This window comes from Ostrea edulis, chromosome 2 (assembly GCF_947568905.1).
Source record: "Ostrea edulis chromosome 2, xbOstEdul1.1, whole genome shotgun sequence".
In the NCBI taxonomy this organism is placed as follows: Eukaryota; Metazoa; Mollusca; class Bivalvia; order Ostreida; family Ostreidae; genus Ostrea; species Ostrea edulis.
The window spans coordinates 57,571,759-57,598,079 of NC_079165.1; the positions used below are offsets into that span (position 1 = coordinate 57,571,759).

Sequence of the window (26,321 nt, forward strand, 5' to 3'; positions counted from 1 at the left end):
TTTAAGTATGAGTAATTGCATCTTGCTTAACGTCCCTCTCGAGAATTGTTCACTCACATAGAACGTTACCAAGACCGGTGAAGGGCTTCAAATTTAGGCCTTTGCTCGGCGTTTTACCACCATTGAGCTATGAGGGTCTTTAGCGTACCACACCTACTGTGACACGGGATATCCGTTTTTAAGGTTATATCCGAGGACCCGTGACATTCACACCGATGCCGGCGTTTGGAGATCGAGCTGTAACTACCTGTTTAAACGATTAGGGTCTGTTGCAGCCGGGATTCGAACTCCGACCTCCCACATGCGGGTGAAAGCTCTACCTCTAAACCACCGAGGCGGAAGTTTAAGCAGGAGTACGGCAGAAGTTTCATAACCTCCAGGCTTTGCGGTAAAAGTTGAGTCCCCTTCACTGTGTACGAGAGATAATTGTGAAATGTCTGGAAAAGGCGGAGCAAAACCGGCTGCTTTCTATCTTTCCCAACTCTAAACACCATCCAGCTCAAGGGATGTTTAGTGAAGTTCTCTCCCACATGATTACTTAACACCGTGGTATGGAGATCGACAGACGGAGACATCCAAGGTTATATCAATGTTCCCGTATCTTTACGTAACACTACCAAACTGATTTTCAATAATTTATCTTTGTAGGGTTTTGTTAATTATTTTACAACGGTTAGATCAAAGGAATACCGCGGTCATTATTCTGCGATATACCTTCATGTTATAAGTTTATGAAAAAATTGAGACTCACTTGCACTTCGTATTTTACTAATGCAACAATAAAGTCGATGATTCATAATTCAATTTCATAATCAGTATATGTTGTAAAACAAATTCCTAAATGACTGAAGAATATTTGTTATTCAGTATAAATCAAACGTCTGCATTCCGAGATCGATGCACGTGTAAACATGTCGATGCAGACAAGTTTTTCTTGGGTTGTGTATTCAAAGCAGTTGATTTAATCCGTCAATATGAAACTAAATACTTGAGATCTAGTAAACCCTACCATCTCACCAGTTTCGTCAGCAAAAAAAAAAAAAAACATGCAAGACTACATGTAGTCCAATTTGGAAACTACGATGACGTCAAAGTGACCTAATCCATAACTGTATAGGACAATGATCGTCTGCATATTTCTGAGCCGTGGTAGAATAGAAAAAAAGTTCTTGTTTTTGTGTACTAGTATATTGCACGATAACATCCTTGGTCTCGAAATGTTAGATATATAAAAGCCTCGGCGTTTATATTTCAAAACATTTCTCAACCTCGGAGGTTACACGAAATCGCGATCTTTTATTCGGTATCAAGGTGCTTCTGTTGAGCTTCAGCCGTGGACACTCCAGTACTTTCGCCAACAGTTGTTCAAGCTGAAGTACTTCGTTCTGAAGGTTTTGAAAGCTCAGTCTGGAAAATATCAATCAGTATGAAACTACTCTCATTTCCCAGTACGGTTATTTCACAAGTTTGGTGCTATAGGAGTGTTCGAACAATTACGCAAAGTATCTCCGTTACAAACATTGCTATATCGAAAAATCTGGAAGAGGAACCCGTCCCTAAAAGTGAACTGTACATGGAAATAAACGAACATTTCCTCTTTCACAGAACTAAGGTTGATATATATACAAGAAAATCCTTTCACAGTGCATTTAGATTTCCCAATGGCTGGCGAAAAATGCAAGTTTGGTAATGGAATGTATCTTCCCAAAAGTTCAATAAAAGTTCTTGCCAAAAGTTCAACAAAAGCAGACCAGTATACAGGTACCGGCACAAATCCGCATACCATTATAAAAAATCCAACAACCAGACAGTATACGTTTTAACATCTTAAAGTAACTGTACAGAAATTTGGTGTTTTTTTGTTTTTTTATCATTTCAAAAATCACATATGCTTTCGTAAAATTCACCCAACCAAAGTTGCTAACTGCTACCTTCGCAGACCCCCTTACACAAGTCCGGCTGCGAATGAATCATACTAATGAAAGGTGAAGATAACGAACAGCGATCAATCTCATAACTCCTATAAGCAATACAAAATAGATAGTTGGGTAAACACGGACCCCTAGATACACCAGAGGTGGGATCAGGTGCCTAGGAGGAGTAAGCATCCCCTGTCGACCGGTCACACCTGTCGTGAGCAGGTAAACGGAGTTATCCGTAGTCAAAATCAGTGTGCCAAGAACGGTCTAACAATCGGTATGAAAAATGTCAGACAGCATTTGACCATAGAATTTGCGAAATGCTGACTTCAATCGAGACTGTTAAAACCCCTGTACCATCAACTTGTTTGTTAGTAGCTTGCCTCGATTAAAAAACTGATTATACACAGAACAAGCTCTCGCGTATCGAATCAGTTGAGACAAATAAACACCATATGCAGGTGATAATGGAATATTGCTACATAAATATGGGAAGTTGACGATGTAGAAGCTGATATCATCCCGTTTGTCTTACAGTTGAGTTGTCAGTTTGCCGTTAATATCTAATGTGAGCATTCCAAAGTTGCCCAGGAAGCCTGGTTATTTCGAGTTATGTACCACCAATACCAAAACTACCCAGATACTTCATCACATGGATTCAGTAAAACACCCTTATAGTGAATTGCTGGTGATTGATTTGTTATAAATGTAATTGTTTCTATCCAATAAGTTCAAAATATTTTGGGAATGAAAATCACTTCGCTGTGAGCGCGAATACATTATAAGCATGTTCACTGTAGCCGTGTTTTACTGTAGGAATTATGAACGTCTATGGGTAGAGATTTGTTCAGTATGTGTGTCTAAAGGGATATTTTATATGTCTATATGATGCAGATGGATATTTTTCATCCATGCAATTCAATTCTTTGTCTACAATAGTTAAAAATATTTTACCTGGAAGAATTAAAAATGCACAGAGACACTTTGGCGCTGTTGATTAAATCGCCTTCTAAATAGTGAACCATCCTTGTTTTCTCTATTTGTTATGTTTTCTGTATTTCAAAATCATTGTTAGTTGTAACAATTACATGAAAAAGTGAGAGAAAAACCAAACAATAATTAATCTCATAAATCCTATAAAGAATACAAAATTGAGAGTAGGGCAACATAGACCCATGGAGACACCAGAGGCGAGATCAGCTGCCAAGGTGTAGTCAGCACCAGTAACAACAGCCGTGAACCAGATTTCTTGATCACATAAACATAGTAATCCTTAATCAAAATCAGCATGTAAAAAATGGCCTAACAATTGGTATGAAACACTAGACAGCATTTGACCTAATGATACGTTGTATTCATAACAATAACGGAATTTGCGAAATGCTGTACTGTGCATGTAAAATCTCATCTAAGCTAATGGTAAAATTTGTTTACAAATGTAACAGGAAAGGATAAAAATTATGACTGGACAGGGAATTGAACCCAGAACCCCTGCAATACTACTGGTAAGGTGCTCTGTTAGAGCTATCCAGGACTAGATGCACAAAGGTTAGTTAACTTTAACTAGCAGATAACTTGTCGATTTATAAAACATTAACTAGACATTAACTGTCATTTTTAATTTTTTTGCAACTGGGTCCACAGTCCATATAGCCTTAACTACTACACATTTATCTTTCTGCCATAAACATTCAACTTCTTAAACAGCATAATTGACAAAATTTACAAATGTGAAGGACATATTTGCTTAATGTTTTTGCTGGCATCAAATAAATACTGTACTATTATTGTCTTTCTTATTGTTAATAAAATTTACTTGTATTGATTAAATGAATCCAAAGTAGGAACAGCTTAGCTGCAAATGTATCCAGCTGTTGTTCCCAATCATCGGATACGCACGGTTGATCTCATCTCGAGTAGAAGACGAGATCAGCCGTGGGTATCCGACGATGTTGCCTGAAACTATGTAAGCAATTTACTTTGGATCAAGATTGTCTTGTCATTTATTTTCAACCTATATAGATATATTTCTATCATCATTACATCATAGTCACAGTGCAGGTGAAGTGGTGATGGTGATAATGTTTATCATTTTCCTGTAACTCGTCATATTTAGCAACTTCCTAACAATGATGAATATTGTGATAAAACCACATAGAAGTCAATAAATATTAGGTTAACAAACAGCCACGTTACAAAACAAGCAAATACATACAGATCACATGATTAAAACAGATGCTTGGACATCTGTAATCTACACGGATATGATCCCATGTCTTTCAACTTTTCACCTCTTTTATGTACCACAGAAATCACTGGTACAAACAGGTAAAAATCCAAGGGGAGACAAACCACTGGGTAAGCAAGGTTTATCTCACAAATCAAGTCAGTTTGGATTATGGCAAAGCACTACATGACTCGAAATTTATAAAAGTTGCAAAGTCCTTTGCTGAAATTCCAGTGAAATATTAATGACAACACATATACTAATATGACAGCAATGCAGGGAAACAACAGGTTCCTAGTGTTCTTCAAATATGGCAGTGCTGAAATCAACAAAAAGAAAAATGCTAAATTATTTTACTCAATTATTACTGATTTTCAAATATGGAGCTATAAAGATTGCTCCAAATTACCAGTAATGTTTAATATTACATGTACACACCAGTAATGTTTAATATTACATGTACACACCAGTAATGGAAATGAAGATGTGGAGAAATAATATATAAATATAACTCTGTACATTTCTTGTTATTAAAGGGACGGGTTCATGTTTTTTGAAAGAAATATTTTTTCACTTTTGATGTTAAAAATTAAATATATAACTCATATAATGTTGACAACCACAATTTGGACCATCTGAATGCAAGGATAAGAGCAATATTTTAGCTTTGATTCTGTGTTATGTAAACAAAGACTCGAGTCTTTCATGTAAACAAACAAACCAGTGAAACGTTAATTTTGTAATTTAAAGCATCTTCAATTTGAAAAATCATAAATCTTAACTTTTAAATGACACATTTTATCTAGAGTATACTTGAGATGTGATATTTATCATAAACTTGGATCAATATCCATTTATTTTGAAAATTTCGTAAACAATAACACAATAAAAAATTTCTATATTGAGCTTCTGTCATGATGAATAACTTTAATTTTTTGTGAAACCTTCTAAACATATTAGACTGTAGATTTTGATTATTTAAAGTGAAAAATAAAATTTGGGGTGGAAATCGTGAATCGGTCCCTTTAACATGTCCTATTTTATCACTGAAAAAAATTTCAAAACCTCAAAAAAATTTAAGCTACACAATCCTTTCAGTTTTGAGAGAAGAATTTGCCAGAGTCTTTTAGGGTTTTTTTTATGCCAGGTCATGCATGACTAGAGTTTGGATGAAATAGTTTATTAAATGAATATTCATTACAAGGACATTGTTACATCATACCACTGTATCCCAGGAAGGTTATGTAAATGTAATAGCTCAAGGCCACCAGCCACAGAGTGTTTCCAAACAAGAGCCCCACATAACCATCTCCATTAATTACTGGAAAAAACAATGCACACAAACTTCAACTTCTGACTTGGTTAACTTGTTACATGCAAGTACTTTTGAAATTGAAATGAAAATGTATGCAGTAACTAAACAATTTAAATATAATTACATTATTGTTTTACATTATGTTTACAGTAAAACCAGTTTAAATATGATTACATTATTGTTTTACATTATATCTACAGTAATGTTGTGATACTTACAACCAAGAAAAACCAGTTGAAATAAATGGAGAATCATAAGCAAAGGAAAGAAAGCATTCAAGTGGACATCAAAGGCATATCCCCACTCTACGTCCTGTCCCCGGGGTGGTGCCAGTATCATGTATTTATTGGCGAAAAACCTGAAATTGCAGATTGGAAATATCATGATGCACTCATGAACAGGAAATAATTAAACCATGTAAAACAAAGATCTTCTAAAACTAAAAGTAAATGCAGCTTTTTCTGTTCATTTTGAACCGGAATCTGAAACAGGTACCATTTCTACCATTTATATCATTATTTAAATTCAATAATTACCAGAAGACTGTTGCTATGAGCAACCCTACTCCTATGCAATCCACAAACACCACCCACAGGATTAGTTTCAAGAAACCAGTAAAATGGATGCCAAGCGTGAAAGAAAATCCAATGGAAGAAACTGCAATGAAATCAAATACATGTACATACATTGTTGAGGATGAAATACAGAATAATATCATACAGCTTGCAGATGTACCTTTACTTTTCTTTTAACTTACCCACTAACCAGAAGCTAAGCAAAACTAAAAATGCTGGATCATCTCTGGCCCATTGATCTTTTGTGTCTGTAAAAGACAGGTACTTCATTTAATATTATCATTATATACAACAAGCAATACATGTCCCGGATCAACCCCCAAGTCAAGTCATCTGTGTAATACTCTGTGCGATTTTATATCAACAGTTGATGCATTAACTAAATAAATAGTTTTAAAAATATAAGAAATTAGAATTTAACAAGAGCTCCACAAAACAGGACATCCCCTCACAAGGCAGACAATCAGTAAATGTAAGTCCTTTAGTGACCTTGACCTTTAGACCTTAAATCAATAAAGTTCGGAAAACTAAGTTGTGACAGAGAGACAGAAGGACATCTTCACAAGTCAAGGGTTATTGATTCGTTACCTCGCACTAGTTAGTGACTTGTGAAGATGACAGAAGGATGGACAGATTACAAACTAGTAGTCCCCTCGGCTCCACTAGTAGGATACTGTTACTCACATTATTAGACATTCCTAACACATCCACATCATCAAAACACAGCAAAACATTAGTATTAAATAAAATCAAAATTTTGACGACTGCATATTCAAATGAAAAATGTGAATATTGCATAAAAAGTGAATGGAAATAAAGCTTATTTGTGATGATATATGATATTTAAATTTCATAAAGTCAAATGATAGAACAACTAAAATGTTCCAAGATAGAATCTCTATACTTACATACAACCATTTGTATACTTACATTTTCTGTACTGAAAATTTCTGTATCTACAATAAAGAGTTTCAACATTTATTGTCAACAGACACCTCCCGGGGTATACATTTGAAAGTTTTCTATTAGAAGTGCTGTTTAAGAAAGCCACAGTTGTGCTCTATGATAATGATTCATATATGTCACATGATTAGCATGGTCCATGTTAGTGTAAGTAGAAGCAAAGGAGTCAGCACCACTGATCACAGCCAGCAGAAAGTTACTTCTTTTGAGTCAGTTGGTAAAATGTGTGTGTAACATGTAGTAGATTGACATAAATGTTTCAAAAAGAAATATCTTTCTTAATTTTGATCCTTTCTTCATTTAATTTTACATGTTTACACCTTTTCATTGGTTGATTTATCATATGAATATCGTATACCCCGAAAAGATAATATATTCATTCCTTAAATCTCTGTTCTCAAAAAATCATGAGCCACAATGCCCACCTGAGTCACTGTCACCCTGCTTTTCTTCATAAGATATTTAAAAGTTTTACACTCTTTATTCCCATGTAAAATTTTGTATATTATCATCCAACTCTAGTCCCATGGGGTCATGACTTAACTGAATGTCAATATCAATATTGCTTTACATCGCCAAGCTGTTCTGCAAAAGGTTTTTAAAAGATTTTTCTTTTCCCTATCCGCATACATGTAAAATTTGATCCCACACTTTCACTTCACCCCAACTCCATAATTTGAAGAAGAAAAAAATTGAATCCACATAACTTGGGAAAGTTTGCATATCTAAAATATGATTTATTGTGGCTTTGCTACTCTTGTAAAGAATTTTTCAAAATATTCTTCATAATATGAATCTGCACTATATTGGAATGTTTGAACATTAATATAATTAATCACAGCCAGCGGCTCTTGAGAAAAAGATTTTCAAAGATATTTAACAAATACTCCCATTAAGATTTTAATCCCCTATTGTGGTCCCACACTACCACTCAGGACCATAATTCAAACAAATTTGAAACTGTACCACCTGAAAATGATTGCATATTATGGTAATCATGACCCAGTTGTTCTTGAGAAGATTTTCAAATTTTTCATGTATCCATTCCCATACAAAATTTGAATTCATACTGTGGTCCTAACTACCCCCAGGACTTTGATTTTAGGAAACTTGAATCTGCACTACTTGAGGATGCTTGCATATTAATACGACTAATCCTGGCACTGCTGCTTTTGAAAATAAACCTTTCTCCTCTATATTTCTATGTAGAACTCATCTCCTTTGTAGGCCCAATCCTACCCTCTGGTGCCATGATTTCAAGTAACTTGAATCTGCACTAACTATGGATGCTTGTATATGGCCTTGGTGTTCTTAAGAAGATAATTTTTAACAAGATGTATTTGTAAAATGCTGATGCTCCAATATAGCCAAACTCCAAGGTCATGAGGTCAAAAAATGTGGTTATTTAGGTATGAAAAGACAGATCTTGTTGCAAGGATTAACATGTGAAATATGAAAGCCCCAACACCATCCATTCAAAAGTCATGGACAAGGTTTTAGCGGAAAAACAGACAAATGAACAGACCAAAATCTATATGACCCTGAATTTCTTATTATAAGGACATAAAAATTATTTTCTATATATTCATATGTAAAATGTAGCTCCATCCTGTCCCCTGGGACCATGATTTGAACAATTTAGAATCTACTCTACATCATTAGATTTCATATACTGTAAGTTTCATCTTTTCTAGCTTGAGTAGTTCTTGAAAAGATTCTCAAATTACCCCACATTACTTTTAGCATTTTTGGTTATCTTCCATTGGAAGGGGGTCATGGGCCTTCATTTAAATATCTTTGAATCTCTTTCACCCAAGGATATCTCTGTACCAAGCTTTCTTGAAATTGGTCCAGAGGTTTGGCAGAAGTTGAAAAAATGTCAAGTTTACAAATGAACGGACAGCTTACAGACAATCCATTGCTAACATGATATGCAAAATGCTTAATTTGTACACAAAACTTTGACAGTAGAGCTGTAAACCAGTTAAGATTTCTGCAGTAGTGATTAACTGACTGACAAAAAGGTTGATCTGACATCACCCCAAACCAGATATTATTAGATGACAGCATATATACCAATCCTAATAAATGACCCTCTCATAAGAGTCATTAGAAGGAGTACGCCAAGAACGTCATTCCCTGTTATCTCATTTAAATCTCTATACAGCACTCTGTTTTTCAAAGTATTGCACTGAAGTATTAATTGAAGTAATGAATTTGATAGAGAAACTCATTCGACCCAGATGTAGTGTCAGTCTATTGAATGCTATTAGCAGCTAAGATCAAAATACAATCAGATCACAGTGGTGTAGATAGGTTTGAAATATTTGTAAGCAAGGGGTCTGAGGACATTTTTCGGAGTGTTGGTAAAATGGGTAGTAAAAACCGGGCCGGGTCGCCTTCGTAAACCGATTTCTTTAGTTTTCTTCGTTGATATATCTTTGCTTGTTTTGAAACTTACAGAAAATATTCTTAATAATACATTTAGTCTCCGGTACAAAATTTAGCACATAATATTACCTACATATAAAGAATGCCAAGAAGGTGACTCGGCCCGGCCCAGTTTTTACTACCAACAATCCATTTTTCATAATATGTAATAAAAATTTAATGAAAATATTTGTAAGCACGTGCTTACAGTGCTACAATGTAGCTACGCCACTGGATTAAGTCTGTCATACCACAATAAAATACTAACACTTTCTGAGGTGATATGAAGAGATAAATCATTTGCCATACAGCATACTCAAAGTCCATCTGTTTGAATTTAAATATCCGTCGGAGATATTTGTGTCGTTTGGCGGTTGCTGTCAGTCTGGCCTCTTGTTTGTTTTGGGCTGCATCTCCATTTCTGAATGTGGATGCTGTTGGAGAGGATGGTGGTGACATTCGTGTGTAGTTACTCATTGTTGATTGTTGTGCGATAATTTTTTACCACCTGCACCTGTGCTTAAATTTGATTACAAATGATTAAATTCAGATACAATAGTTACAGACATGTCACATACATTTCTTTCTTTCTTCGTATGGGAAAACACACATTTCTAAAAGACTTTGTCATTAATTCAATTATAAATTTCTATAATCTCTATCAGTGTATATTACTATTTACATGCTAGCGCTAGAGCCAAAACGATAGCTTACCTAGTATCAATTCATGTGGAAATATAATCAAAAGTTACCAAATACATACCGACTCCGTCTAATTTCTACTTTTAGTGACATAGATTACTTCAGTCTAAAGGTGCAAATACATTCATTCTAACTCGAATCATCACAACATAACTCTAGGAAGCGTCAAATTTGCGCATGTGTCAGTATGATCTACGTTGACGAGAGGTTTGAAATGTTTGTCATTCAAAGCTAATTTACTGGTCATTTCGGGCGACGAAACGTTCTTTTTTCTCTCTTTATTTTTTTTTTTTTAAAGAAATGCGAATTTTACTGAAATAATAAAATCTTCATTTTTGTTCTGTTTCTTTTACTTGTCATTGAGAGAACTTCTTCCGGAATCTAGACTGTCCATATTTTGTGTTTTATAAAATTCTAGTTACTTCAGCGTTTCAAAAGTTGAATAATTATTGCAGTAGTGTGGCGACATCGGACAGTAAACGTCGAGAACCCAATTTCATATCGTAAAATTTTAAGAATACAACGTAAATCTAATCACTACTGTAAATAGAAGGCATCGTAGAACCATCAGGTAAGTAATGCTATTTACGTACATAAATATTTGCATAGCTTACGAAATTATTATCTTATGGAAAGCCATTAGAATACAAACGAGTCGAAACAATCGTATTTCTGTTAAACATGGTGAGCACATTTTCCGGGGTCCCTAACGAGTTTTCTCTTTAGAAAAGTGGACAGGCATCTCAAAAGAGATTGAATATCGAACGAGATATACCTTTCCGCTACTGTGCAAACACCCAAGTTGTGTAGCAGATGAATAACGATAAAATGATAATGATTTTGATTTTTCCAAAATAATGAAGGATATTTTGTTAGGCAAATTCTCAATATTTCATACCTTGTACAGTAGAGACCAAAATCACCTGAAGAAATCTTTCCTGATGTGTAAAGCATATAGACAGTTTATTAATAATTAGCAAGAATATGCGTGTACTTATCATGTTCAGTAATTAATGACTTTTAAGTTATTGCATGGCACTTAAATCAATTAAGTTTGTTAATCATTTGCTCTTTTTTTTAGAACTCATATTACTAAGATGGGTCATATTAGCTCTTTGTTTTTGTGAAAGAAACAAGAAAAAACAAAAACCTCCACACTGAAATTTTGATGGATTGCCAGTTATGCAGAAGTAAAGAGAGTTATCACATAAAATCTGAAACAAAATATGGTTGACTTAATGACACCCTTACCATTGTAGTTTGTCACTTTTGCCACTTGTGTGCCCATGATTGGTTTGATAAAAAAAATATATTAAGCTATTTTATTATATCACTAATGGGTCTCCATATTAAAAACACTACTGAAAGATGAATGGCTATATTATTTAAGATACTGGGTAGATGCTGACAGAGAATTATGAAATAACTGCCACATGTCATGACTGCTTGTTTTCCACTTTTTTCACTTTCAAGCATCGTCGGAAACCCACGGTTGATTACACTTCATTCAGAGAGAGGAACGAATCGTAATCAACCGTGGGTTTCCGATGATGACTTTCAAGTAAAATTGTTGAAATGGAATGAAATATGAGCTATAGCAAGATGTTATATTATTTTAGGGGAATTGTTGTAATTAACCTATTAAGAATAATGAAGGGAGCTTACAAACAGAATCTGATAGTAATAAGATACTTCAAATGCACAGGATTTGTGCTGCCGGTTATGTAGTTGATCTTGATGGAAGTGTGAAATCCCAAAGTTCCACATTAAGATTTTTTCCAACAAAAATGATTTTTCAGACTCCACTTTTATTTGAATATAATTATGCATAGAATGTAATTTTTTGGCTCGCTAACTGTAAATAATATTTCTCAACTTGAGAGCTTTTCTAAGCCGCTGTTTACAAATAAAAGTGGTTGCTAATAAAGTAATGGTTTAAAGTTATCTCTGCAGAAAAAATTCATTTCATGCCAACAACTTTGCCTCTGTTTAAGATACTGGAATAGTTGGCTTGTGATGACAGAAAACAAAGAACACCAGGAAGACGAACTTCTTGCACTCTCCAGTATATATGATGAGACAGTAATTTCACTTGTCCAGGATGCCTCTGATTGTGGTGGCCAATTCTCTGCCAGTTTACACCTTCCAGAAAGCTTTCGAGTGGCTGTGATCAATGAAAAAAATAATGGTATGGCTATGCGCATTTACACCTACCTACATACCTGCCTATCTTTAAAGACAATGCTTTTTTATATAGATGGCCAACTGTAGTTTGAAAAAAAAATTAAATTAAATATAGATATTGCCACTAAAATCACATTGCACCACACTGCATACAGGGCTCGAAATTAACATATGCCCGTCAGTCTGTGACTGGTTAAAAGTCTGGCGGACTGACATACATTTGTTTTAGTCAGTCCGATGGGACTGGTTAATTTTCTAAAGCATCATTTTGGAAAATATACTTATGTAATTTTATACACACATTTGGCATTCTTCGATCTGTAAATATTAGACGAATCTGGTTCGTAAATATAAATCCCACATTTAAATGTTACAATATTGTCTGAGGCATATTGAGTTAAATTTCATTTTAATAACATTAACGAAATATGTTTAATTATTTCTGGAAAACTGTTGGACTGGTAAATTTTTCTGCGGACTGGTTGAAATTATACCCCATCAGTCCGGCTGGACTGGTGACATAAAAAGTTAGCTTCAAGCCCTGTGCATATATATATATTTTGTATTGTGCAAAAATATTCATGTGATTCATTTAGGTCAAGAAAGTAATGTGCTGTAAACAATAAGAGTAGTACATATACTTTTAAAACAACTGTACACAAAATAGTTTGAACGAAAATTTTATGATTTTTTTAGTTCAGTGAGCTTTTCTGATCAAAATTTGTCCGTTGTCTGTCATCCTCAGGTGAGCGATGTGGCCCATGGGCCTCTTGTTGTTATTAGTGTATGTATTTAATGGCCAAATTACATAGCAAAACCATTCCAGTTATTAAAAGCTTCTATTTCATTATGTGCAGCTGGTCACATTAACATCAAAGGTAATATGTGGGACAAGAATTACCTGATCAATTTGGGGTCTAATGGTCAATTCAGCAAAATGCAGAAATCTGAAAATGGCTTTCTGGCAATAGATAATTTCTCCTCATCACTTAAAGTTATGAAACTTCATTAGCAGATTTCTATTGAAAAGATTGTCTGTCATAAATTTTAGGTCCTTACCATCCTATTGGGATGGGTGTCAAATTTTAAGTAAAATGGGCAAACTGAAAGTTTGCGATTTTCCTGACTTTTTTAAGACTCATGAAGCTTCACATATAATATTTTCATGAGCTATACCATGTAAATGATCAAATTTGGTCCTAAGATTTTTCTAACACTACAGTAAATAGTTTGTGGACTAGCCACTATCAAGCAGCACCATATAGAACTGTTCATTTTAACATGCTTAATTTGAAATTTGAGTCAGGATGGGGATAGAATATATTAAGACCAGGACTTATATATAGTCCCATTAAGGATAACTCTCCTTGTACATGCATGACTTTTATTTGGAATAATCATTAATTATTTCTATCATAATTTTGTGTTTGTATCACTGGTGGATCCAGGAATTTTTGAAAGTGCAGGCTCTACCATTAATTTTGGTTTTCAAGGGGGTGGGGGGGGGGTCACCTTCAAAATTTGTATAAGCTGTATACTAGTATACAATGTTGTAAGTATAATGTATTAACCTTAAAAATATTTATACTTATAACTAATCCTTCAAAATACTCCCCATTGGTTTGGATACACTTTCTGGGTCTTTTTATCCATGTGGAAAAGGCTGATCTGTATGCCTCTTTAGGTATACCCTTCATATATTGGGAAATTACACTTCTGACAGCATGACCACTTTCAAATCACAGACCATGTAGGGCTTCTTTGAAAATGAAGTTCAACCAAAATCACATGGAGGACTGTATGCATTTACACGTAGCAAAATGATAATGCCATTTTCCTTTGATACAGTCTGTTACGATGAATGATTTGTGAATCTGCATTGTCATGGAGAATCTTGATCCCACTAGTACTGGTCGATGGACCAACTTTTTATACGCCCAGCTTAAGACGGGACGTATTATGGTATGGCGTTCATGTCCGTCCGTCTGTTAGCTTTTTCGTGTCCGACCCGTAACTTAAATACTACAAGACCTAGAATCATCAAACTTTGTCTGTAGATACATCTTGGGTAGAAGGTGTGTCGCACATTAAAACCAGGTCACTGTGACTTTTTATTAAGAAGATATGGCCATATATGGCAAAAACTTGTCCGGCTCATAACTTGAAAACTATTAGACCTAGAATCACCAAAATTGGTCAACTAATGCATCTTAGGTAGAAGGTGTGTCGCATCCTACTTTAAGGTCACTGTGACATTTAATTAAGGTGATATAAAAAAAATGTTTTAATGGGTACAATCTATACTGTTGCTTATTCAAAAATGTTGCATTAAAAAAACACATATTTTTTATGATATACTGTGCAGCTTTTTTTAGTATATATAATGTTTCTTTTGTTTCTAACAATAACAAGAGAAATTCCACTTGTCCCATGGGAGTAGCATGCAAAGAGCATTTTGATAAGATTAATTAATGAGTTTAGTGTAAGGAGACTGTCTTAATCATTTCTGGTCAAGCAGGTGTTATCTACATCTCTAAGGAATTGGGCAGAGGAAGTTTATTAATTAAGCCTCTTAATAACTGTTGATATATTGGTATTCTTTCAAATTTGTTCTTGATGGCCATTCTATATTTTCGAAATGAATTTGGGAAAATGTTTTTATATCCTTTTAAAAATCATTAAGCTTATCAATATTTGAAGCAATGTCACATGAGGCCATAAAGTGGGTAAGATTCTTAAAGGAAGGTTGACATTTGGCTCCATGCATACCTATCTCTTCATGGTGATATGTTCATGTTAACAATATGTGACGGGCGTATCATGTGCCGTGGCGATGCACTTTATTTATAATGTTCCACATCCTTAGCCAGAACCTTTTCAGCATAGAACTGACTAGTAACACTCATGTGTTCTGGAACCAGGACTTGGGCTACTGTGCCTTTGCAGTCCAAATATAAAGCATGCATCACAATATAAACTGAAATTTCCTAATGTTTTACATCCATACCGAAAGTGTTACATTTTGAAACAATTTTTTTGTGTCATTGAGCATATTCAGAATTTTTAAAATAACCCTCATACCATAGGTAAAGCACATTTCAATGCAATTGAAACCTTCTGTAGTTCTTGTTTTCCATCATCACAGTACCTGGTGATGTCACAGATATGTATGTTATTTTCACATCATTGGAGATTCATCTCATACTGATACATCTAGTTTCATTATTATACCCCCCGCAACAAGTTGTGGGGGGTTATACTGGAATCAGGTTGTCCGTCTGTCCGTCCGTCTGTCGGTAGACGCAATGGTTTCCGGGCTCTAAAGCATTATCCTTTCCACCTACCGTCACCATATCATATATATGGACTACCCATGGGATGAAGATGTTTCCTATCGATTTTGGGGTCAAAAGGTCAAAGGTCAAGTGCACTGGACATTGAAGTAGCAATATGGTTTCCGGGCTCTTAAGGGTTATCCTTTCCACCTACAGTCACCATATCATACATATGGACTACCCATGGGATGAAGATGTTCCCTATTGATTTTGGGGTCAAAAGGTCAAAGGTCACGTGCACTGGACATCGAAGTAGCAATATGGTTTCCATTTAAATTCTTTAACGGCTTTTTTCATCGCATGGAACACCCTTTGGGAGATTGGGGTAAGCGGGGGGTATTCTTGGTGAGCATTGCTCACAGTACCTCTTGTTCCTATTGATTTTAAAGTGAACACATGTGAAGTCTATTGTCATTTATTTTGCAATGTGTACAATTCAACGTTATAAAATTTCAGATGAAATCAAAGCTGAAGAATTCCATAGAGTGAAGCATTTACCTCCCCTGATATTGGCCTTTCAGTTACCACCTGACTACCCCTCTGATAGTCCACCTCAATTTACATTGTCCTGCAAGTGGCTCAATAGAAAACAGGTTAACAACCATTATTATATCTAAAATTATGCTGTCGTATTGTAACATTTATTCCCTGAACTTTAAATAACTGTAAGCTCAAAGAATTTTGATTGCGGTATGAAGGGATGCTTATTTACTTTGTAGCTGTCTTTACTGTGTTCAAAGCTTGATGAACTATGGCAGGAAAACGAGGGATCTGTTGTTCTGTATACTTGGACAAGCTTCCTGTTGGACGATTCCTTCAGTTTCTTAGGACTAGAAAACCCATTGATTATTTCTTATGAGACAAGCAGACGCAACTCTTCTTTAGACTCGCGAGCCATTCAAGACATTGCCTCTTATGACCGTCTGCTTCCTGTGTTACTGGAATACAACAAACAAGCTCTAGAGCTTGATTTTCATAAATCCATTTTTTCTTGCCATGTTTGTTTTGGAGAGAAGTTTGGTTCCCAGTGTATAAAATTTTTTGATTGTGGGCATGTTTTCTGCAAAATTTGTATGAGGGACTACTTCACAGTGCAGATCAGCGAGGGCAATGTCAAAGGCCTAAACTGTCCTGATGAAAAGTGCGAGTCTCAAGCCCACCCATGTCAGGTAAAAGAAATTTTCCAAAGATACTCAGATATGCTATCTGCAATGATGCAGTTTTCCATCTTGTCTTTTTTCTTCTTTTTTTTATCATGGTATACCTCCATCCAACAAAAAAAAATTAATAAATTCATTGCAATTAAACAAATATGTGCTTAGATAACTCAGAGTTTATTTTAGGGTCTGTCAGGGGCTGAAATAAGGCCCCATTCCCAATGCTAAAAAGCAAGCATTTTCCCAATTTTTGCTTTAGAATTCCCAAACAATGGAAACAAATCAAAGCAGGGTAGCGTTATTGTTCATAAATCATTTAATTTTACATGTTTACACGCCTTTTTATAGGTTGAAAAATCATTGGAATATCGTATTCCAACCGGGGGGGGGGGGGGGGGGGGGGGGGAATGGCCGGAACTACTTTCTATTGGAATGTTGGGGAGATTCCTCTGGATGCTTCGTATTTATATATAGATTAGGTAGGGAACCCTGAAAAGATGATGCAATGATGCAGTTTTCCATCTCTTTTTTTTTTTCGTGGAATACCTCCATCCAATGAAAAGATAATATATTCATTCCTTAAATCTCCTTCACAGACCCACATATTACAATTTTTGTCTCAAAATTACTAAGTAAACCTAATTTCTTTGGCCTCTGATTATTTAAATGAAGTAAGCTTTGAACAAATTGAAAGTCACAAGGAGTCTGATTATCCCTTAATACACTGGTTTGGTTTTTTCCCTATTTCTTTGTAAAAAAAAAAAAAAAAAAGTTTTTCTCAATTTCAAGCAAATGTTGCTATTTTTCCCAATTGGAAACGCCCAAGCCCTTGATATCAAGACCTAAAGAAAACCCTGTTACTTATTTCAAGCAAAGAGTGATTAAGTATGCAGTAGCTTATGAAATTTACGTCTTTATCAGTATAATTTTTTTCTGATGGAAATTGTGAATTCATCATGAATAGGATATTACCTGTGACTTTTCCTTATACATCTAGGTACAAGAGCTGGTCACTCAGGAGATGTTTTCAAAGTATGACCGGATGTTGTTGATGACCAGCTTAGACCAAATGATGGACGTTGTATACTGCCCTCGTCCCTCTTGTCAATACCCTGTGTCTGTGGACAAGGAGAGTAACTTTGGCAACTGCCCTTCCTGTAGATATGTCTTCTGCGTTCTCTGCCAGCTAGTGTATCATGGGTTATCTCCCTGTAAAGTCAAATCAAGTAAGTATGTATGTCTCTCCTCTTGTAGAGGGAGACATATTGTTTTTAGCTCACCAGAGCTGAGAGCTCAAGTGAGCTTTTCTGATCGCCTGTTGTCCGTCATCTGTCCGTCTGTCTGTAAACTTTTTACATTTTCGACTTCTTCTCCAGAACCACTGGGCCAATTTCAACCAAACTTGGCACAATGCATCCTTGGGTGAAGGTATTTCAGGTTTGTTAAAATGAAGGGCCATGCCCCCCCCCCCCCCCCCTTCAAAGGGGATATAATCATAAAAATGCAAAAATAGGGTGGGGTTATTTAAAAATCTTCTCAATCTTGTCATTTTTAAGCATGGTACCTACTTTGTGTAACCAACTCCTCTCACAGCTTTTACTTAACATATTTCAGACCTTGTACATTATAGATGTTATAAAAACATTGAAGATATACATGTGACATTTTGAAAATGCTTCCATTTTTTTTTTTTTTAATTTTACATTTTTAAATATGTCATTTTTAGCTCACCTGAGCTGAAAGCTCAAGTGAGCTTTTCTGATCACCCGTATTCCGGCGTCCGTCCGTCTGTAAACTTTTCACATTTTCAACTTCTTCTCAACAACCACTGGGCCAATTTCAACCAAAGTTGGCACAAAACATCCTTAGGTGAAGGGAATTCTAAATTGTTAAAATAAAGGGCCAGGCCACCTTCCAAGGGGAGATAATCAAGAAAAGGTAAAAATAGGGTAGGGTCATTAAAAAATCTTCTTCTCAAGAACCACTGGGCCAGAAAAGATGAAATTTATAGATAAGCTTTATTAGGTAGTGCAGATTCTAAATTGTTAAAATCCTGGCCCCCGGGGGTCGGATGGGGCCACAATAGGGGGTCAAAGTTTTACATACAAATATATAGGGAAAATCTTTAAAAATCTTCTTCTCAAGAACCACTGAGCCAGAAAAGCTGAGATTTATATGAAAGCTTCCTTATATAATGCAGATTCTAAATTGTTAAAATCATGGCCCCCGGGGGTCGGATGGGGCCACAATAGGGGATCAAAGTTTTACATACAAATATATAGGGAAAATCTTTAAAAATCTTCTTCTCAAGAACCACTGAGCCAGAAAAGCTGAGATTTATATGAAAGCTTCCTTATATAATGCAAATTCTAAATTGTTAAAATCATGGCCCCCGGGTGTCGGATGGGGCCACAATAGGGGGTCAAAGTTTTTTTTGTTGTTTTTTTTTGTTTGTTTTTTTTGGGTTTTTTTTGATATAGTGCAGATTCAAGTTCGTTAAAATCATGGATCCCGGGGATTGAATGGGGCCTCAAGGGGGGCATCAAAGTTTTACATACAAATTTATAGGAAAATCTTCTTCTCAAGAACCACTGAGCCAGAAAAGCTGAGATTTATATGAAAGCTTCCTGATATAGTGCAGATTATAAATTGCTAAGATCATGGCACCCGGGGGTCGGATGGGGCCACAATAGGGGGTCAAAGTTTTACATACAAATATATAGGAAAAATCTTTAAAAATCTTCTTCCCAGAACCACTAAGCCAGAAAAGCTGAGATTTATATGAAAGCTTTCTGATATAGTTCAGATTCAGGTTTGTTGAAATCATGCCCCCCTGGGGTAGGATGGGGCCACAATAGGGGATCAAAGTTTTACATACAAATATATAGGGAAATCTTTAAAAATCTTCTTCTCAAGAACCATTGGGCCAAAGAAGTTCATATTTACATGAAAGCTTTCTGACATAGTGTAGATTCAAGTTTGCAAAAACCATGGCCTCCAGGGGTAGGTTTGGGGCCATAATAGGGACTACGGTTTTACATGCAAATAGATATGGAAAATCTTCTGATATGGACCAAGGTGACTCAGGTGAGCGATGTGGCCCATGGGCCTCTTGTTCCAGTATGTTTTGTACTGCTGTCTCTATGATAGATAACATATTTCAAAGCAACTCGGCCATTTCTGTTCTTGAATCGATTTTGATTTGTTATAAACATAATTTGTCATAGCCAGTGAGTTTATAATATATTTTAAAACTACAGGGATTGAAAATCACTTTGCTGAAAGCGTGAATTCATTATAAACATGTTAACTGTAACAAAAAGATAGAGCAAAAAACATATATACATATCCACACCTTGTCACATTGATAACTACATTTGAAAATTTGGCACTCTCTCAATGAAATAAATGAAGAAGAGTAAAACACCATTCTTTGTGGAAGAGATGCTGTCTTTCCTCATCATTTTACTTCCATGTGAATTTGGCTATCTCCTTACATCTAATTACAAATTTGCCGTTTTCATTTCATGTGTTTCTGTAATGATTATTGAAAAACATTGAATAACATGCAATTGATATCACAGATGGATTGCAAAAACTGAGAGATGAGTACGTAAATGCCGATGAGGAAACCAAAATAATGTTAGAGAAGCGCTATGGCAAGCAGACCATACAAGTAGCTGTGGCAGAATGTCTGTCCAAGGAATGGTTGGATGAATTCTCCAAATCATGCCCAAGCTGTGGAGCCAACATTCAGGTTAGCTTGTAATCAGCACAAATCTTGGCCGATAAATTTTATCATGTATCATCAGATTAGATTTAGTTTTTTGAGAAGTGAATAACATTAAGTTTTGAATTAATTTCCATTGTTTGGTATGCATGCATATAGAATAAAAAGTACAGTTGGGTTAATATCTTTTGTATCTGTGTAAGAGTTAATAAGTAATAATTGCTTGGGAAGGTAACATTTAGATTTCCCTAAGATCATTTTGTAAATGTTTTCCATGGTACATTTACCTAGTAATTTCTAAAAGTAAATGTAGTGCTTGTTTTGTAGAAAATTGATGGATGTAACAAAATGACATGCATGAAGTGCCGAGCGTATTTTTGCTGGTTGTGTGAGCAATTCCTGCCACGAAATAATCCATATAAACACTACAACACAGAAGATAGCCCCTGTAGAAACAAACTGTTTGAGGGCATGGACGAAGACGGGAATGACTTAATGTGGTTTTGAATCCAGTGTGTCAAGTAATGGATCCATATTGATGTGTGTGTTAAGGGAATTCCACCCCTCTGGAATTATAGGTTCAATCTTATATTTGATTGTTGATTCTTCAAATAATATATCTTAGTAACAAATAAAAATGATAGAATAAGTATGTTGCAGTATTAATAAAAAAAATTATCGATTAGGCCACATAAAATTAATTCTCTGGTTCTCAGGCCAATTTTCTCAAAAACAGATGAGGGAGGGAGGCTTTTTTTTTTTCTTTTTATTCGTACCAAAACAGATGAGGGAGGCTTTTTTTTATTTGCCAACTTGACATAAAACATATAACATCAAGCAAATTCTTTATTGTACCGTCACTATACATATGAAACAAATTTAACACATGCTATCTTAACAAATTGTCTTGTGTGGTCAAAATAATAAAGCATATGTACTACAGTTAAGTTGCATAGTGTTTTTTCCCTTCATTTTCTCTGCTTTCTGCTTTAAATACTCAATATACTTGTGAAAGCTGTCTGATAATGTTTGAGCAGCAGTCCTGATAGGTGCCCACATCACTTTGGAAATCCATGTTTTCTCTAGACAAGCATCTAAATGGCAAGCTAACGACAACAGGGTTGATTGACTCAACTCACCCCTCTTATGTTTATGGTTTTCGGGTACATTGTAACCAAACAGATTTTCAAAAAGAACTGGAAGAGCAAAACACCGATCTCTGAGGGTATCAACAAATGGGTCTATTGTCCAAATACAGTTAGTTAAGCATTTATGAAATCTTTACCTTCATCTATTGTCATTGGTGTAAAACCCAAGCCTGCGTTTCCCAAGAAATATAAAATTTTGTTGTAAACAATTCGCTTATTGTTTGTAATTTTGGCATCTTCAGAGAATGGCTCTGGAAGGCAAAGTTTACGTGCGTTAAAAACCAACACGTCGTTGATATTTCTGGTGGCTCTTCCCGGTTCTTGACAATCCTTGGCATTATTATTATGATCATTGGCACTATCATTGTCGAAATGTGCAGAAACATCGGCGGGCTTGGTTTCACACACCGTATATCTCACAAAGTGGCCGAAAACAGGTATCGTTGACGATACTTTATTTGTAATGATTGCAGAGTCTAATTCGTTCTTGTTCTTACCGACACTAACGGAGACAGCGGCATTTTTTAATTTCTCAGGAAACGTCCAGCTTCCCAAATCGAACTTCATTGCTTTCACACCCTCATAAAGATCTAGGAAGGTACATCCCTCCGAATATCCCTCTATAATTGTCCATGGTAGAATGAACACTGCTCCTTGTCGAATACTTATTGACACAATAGACATTCTCAAAATAATGCTGCAACCACGTTGTTATACATCGGAAGTCTTTATTGCGCACGACAAACGAAGATTTCCGGTATTCGGTATTCTCTGCTAAATACAGCTATTCGTATACTGAGACAGGAGGAGCTCCGAATAATGCGGAAGTTTTGAAAAATTGAATGCGGATTTTTTTTTTCCGGATACGTCGCCGCATTACCTACTTTTTATTTTATTAAAAATGCAATAAAATTTGCAATGCGGGCACCTCAAAACAGATGCGCGCGGGCCTGAGAACTGTAATTTCAATTTTATGTGGCCTTAGCACAATATACCTGTTATCAAAGTCAGAAAATTGCAATTTTCCTTAAACAGCATTATCAATATTTCACAAAAACTGGTTGTAACGATGTAATAGTATTCATAACAATTTCAAGAAATGTTTTCTGTTAAAAGTGTACAAAATGTTTGTGAAAAATAAAGGAAATCTATCGCATAATGGACTTGATAAATAATTTTATGAAAACAGAGTTATTGCCCTTGGATTCAATATTTTGAAACATATAATTGATTATTCATGTATAACTTGAGACTTTCAGGGTTTGACATTTAGGGACGTCCGACCGACCAAGTCGACTAAATGATGGGTCCGGTCGGGTAAAATGTCAATTCATTAGTCCAACTGGTTGTGTAGAAAAATAAACAAGAAACTTTAAACCATAAGATATTTTACTCAAGAGTTTGCGAGCAATTTTGCACCGTGTGATGACACTATCTTTATTTTTAGTTCTAATAAATAAGTCACGGTTGGAAGTGATGTTTTACGACATCTGCTCGATGATGTGTGTAAAGTTATGTTTTGGATAAATAGATAATGATTGGATTCATTTTCATTTTTTCAAAAAAACTAGTTTTTATACCCCCCGAACGAAGTTCTGGGGGGTATATAGGAATCACTCTGTCTGTCCGTCCGTCCGTCCGTCCGTCCGTCTGTCCGTCTGTGCAGATTCGTGTCCGGGCCATAACTTCTTTGTTCTTTGACATAGGCATACCATATTTGGCACACAGGTAGATCACCATGAGACGATGTGTCATGTACCTTCATGACCTCTATATGACCTTGACCCTTGACCTCAAGGTCAAAATTAAAGGTTTTTTACAATGGATTCGTGTCCGGGCCATAACTTCTTTGTTCTTTGACATAGGCATACCATATTTGACACATGAGTGTATCACCAGGAGACGATGTGTCATGTACCTTCATGACCTCCATATGACCTTGACCTCAAGGTCAAAATTAAAGGTTTTTACAATGGATTCATGTCCGGGCCATGACCTCTTTGTTCTTTGACATAGGCATATCATATTTGACACATGAGTGTATCACCATGAGACAATGTGTCGAGTACCTTCATGACCTCTATATGACCTTGAACTTTGACCTCAAGGTCAAAATTGATTATAGGGTTTTGACATAGTCATACCATAAGACATGAGTGTATCACCATGAGACTATGTGTCATGTACATTCATGACCTCTTTATGACCTTGACCTTTGATCTCAAGGTCAAAATTATAGGTTTATGCCATGGATTTGTGTTTGGACTATATCTTCCATTTTCTTCTACAAATGCATACCATATTTTTACACTCAGGAAAGAGGTAATTTATACCTATTAACAACACCCTTTGGGAGATTGGGGTAAGCGGGGGGTATTCTTAGTGAGCATTGCTCACAGTACATCTTGTTTTTATAGGAATTAAATATAAGAAAGTGTTTATCAAATCAATAAATTACGTCGTAAGCAGCCATTTTGCGGTGTTGACATATGTGGGAATGACTCTATTCTATACGCAAATATGACTTCTTAGTATTTAAATATGGAGAAACTATCAGTTTTTTCTGTAAAATTGGTCAGGGCTAGTGGATGTAAGGTCAGGTCTAGTAAAATCATTTGAAGTAGCCCGAATGGTCTAGTGCTCAAAAAAGTAAATGTCAAACCCTGACTTTTGAAATATTTTATTGTTAACAAGATTTTTACAATAACTATTGAAAAAGACTCCAGCAAAATTTATGTTCCTGTCATGCATAAATCTTATCAAATCATTGAATTTGCAAAATCTTATGACATCACAGGAGGGTGGAAATACCTTAAGAAGTAATGAATTTTTGTTTCTGATTTGTTTGAAATTAATTGCTGCCAAAGTTATTAATTTTGGAATTAATTTGGGTAAACCAAAATTGATATTGTTTATTGCAAGATTTTTGACAGGCTTTTGTCAGTGTAGTAATTAATATAGTATTTAATCAGCTATCCATTAGAATCTATCAAAATCAAATTTCATATTTGAAATACTATCTTTTGGTGATAGATCATAGAGTTATCTAAGCACTAGGGGCAGAGAGTTCCATATACCTTGTTGGAATTGGGGGAAAATAGAATCCTTTTAATGATAGTAGTAATAGATGTCTATCTGTGATTTACAATTTCTGTGTGATATTTTTTGTTATTATTTTGTTATCCATGAATGAATATATGTTATTTATATTAAATAAAGAATGTTTGCAATATTTGTATATATCTCTCTATGGAATTAAAATTATATAAGGTAAACAGCCAGTTTTAAGTTATTTTTAATTAATTAATGGAATGTAGGCATCCATATTTATTAAGCTGGAAGATCGTCGGAAACCCACGGTTGACAAAGTGTAATCAACCATGGGTTTCTGATGATGCATGTGCTGCTGTCAATCAGATAATGCATCAGATACCCACCTAATGAAGCAAGGCACTGTCTTGCAATGGTGACGTTTTTCTGCCTCTGCATCTACCATGGTTTCAGTTAGTTAAAAGAATCTTCATTTAATGTAGATTTAAGTTTGTCCACACAATGACCCTTGTGGCCTTAGGAGAGGTTAAAATCTTTATATAGGGTATTTGAGAATTCTGTAAAAAGATCCTATGTAGCATTGTTTCTCAAGGTGGGGAGCAGTCTAAAAAGAAGTTCAGTTTCAGATTATCAAAACATTCTTGACAAGCAAATTTAAAAAAACAAACAAAACTTCTGCCATTAAGGGGGGGGGGGGGGGGGTAGGAGCAACCACCTGTTTGTGTCGGACAGTAGTATACATTCAAATTTGTTAACACCATTTTCTTGGGGCAGACATGCCAGTCTGGGTGTGGCTGGCAACATACATTTTCCATCGTTTTTACATTCAAAGTTAGTTATTTTCAAAATCTACATCAGATGTAAGGAATTTAAGGAGGTATGCTACACCAGGGAAATTTGATGTAGATGAAAAGTGGAGGATATGTACAACAATATTTTGAAGTTGAAAAATTTCAAATTTACTTTATTTTGTCAAAAAATACAGTTTTAGTAGAAGGTAATCTGAAAAAAATTTAAAACCCCTGCTGGACTCGAACCTGCGACCTACAGTTCAGCATTCGGTATTCTAACCTACTGAGCTACTCGGCTAGGTATTTAAATAGAAAAGGAAAAGTCAAATATTGCTGATATCGATTTTTTCATCCATGTTTTTAAAGGAAGTCAGCCATTATGACGATGTAGAGTACTACCTTAAGCTCGAACTGATGAATTGTAGTACATGCTCTTGAAAAGAATGAACCCTCCATCCCGAATTGGGATTTTGAATTTAACTCTGTGGTGGGCTTTTTTCTTCTTCGGCGAACAACTGTGGGGTCAATATCTCCGGCTCTTTGAAAAGCTATGCAACATACTTGTGGGGTCACGATAGGGTTTTCAAATTTTGAAGGAGAATATATATGAAAAGTATTTTAAAATCTTCTTAAGAATTTATCAGGTTAGTATATTGATCATTTTGTTCACCCTAAGGTTGACATAACATGGTCAGTGCCACGTGGGGTTAAAAGTTGTCCATTGGCAAAAGGGGCCCTCTTGTTCAAATGTTCACATGCCCCCTTTTTAGCTCACCTGAACCGAAGGTTCAAGT

At 35.4% G+C, this 26,321-nt stretch overlaps 2 protein-coding genes across 3 annotated transcripts; one reads left to right on the forward strand and one right to left on the reverse strand.

Moving 5' to 3' along the window:
* Nucleotides 1-3,523: 3,523 nt before the first annotated feature.
* LOC125681985 (protein unc-50 homolog) lies at nucleotides 3,524-10,346 on the reverse strand. 2 transcript variants are annotated; one of them, XM_048922346.2, is made up of 8 exons: nucleotides 10,193-10,346; nucleotides 9,698-9,948; nucleotides 6,967-6,992; nucleotides 6,219-6,284; nucleotides 5,998-6,118; nucleotides 5,680-5,819; nucleotides 5,369-5,467; nucleotides 3,524-4,465 (listed from the first exon to the last, which is right to left on the reverse strand). In XM_048922346.2, exons 2-8 carry the CDS (start codon nucleotides 9,904-9,906, stop codon nucleotides 4,329-4,331), a joined length of 798 nt encoding a protein of 265 aa, XP_048778303.2. In that variant the 5' UTR covers nucleotides 9,907-9,948; nucleotides 10,193-10,346; the 3' UTR covers nucleotides 3,524-4,328. The 2 variants fall into 2 exon arrangements, with proteins under 2 accessions (XP_048778303.2, XP_048778304.2); XM_048922347.2 differs by having other exon boundaries at nucleotides 9,698-9,943; nucleotides 10,193-10,330.
* A 17-nt stretch (nucleotides 10,347-10,363) lies between these two features.
* Nucleotides 10,364-24,960, forward strand: LOC125681981 (E3 ubiquitin-protein ligase RNF14-like). Its single transcript, XM_048922342.2, has 8 exons — nucleotides 10,364-10,702; nucleotides 11,213-11,321; nucleotides 12,126-12,319; nucleotides 16,107-16,243; nucleotides 16,370-16,819; nucleotides 17,805-18,033; nucleotides 20,392-20,564; nucleotides 20,865-24,960. The coding sequence occupies exons 2-8, from the start codon at nucleotides 11,314-11,316 to the stop codon at nucleotides 21,042-21,044; spliced, it is 1,371 nt and encodes a 456-aa protein (XP_048778299.2). The 5' UTR covers nucleotides 10,364-10,702; nucleotides 11,213-11,313; the 3' UTR covers nucleotides 21,045-24,960.
* The last annotated feature ends 1,361 nt before the right edge of the window (nucleotides 24,961-26,321 follow it).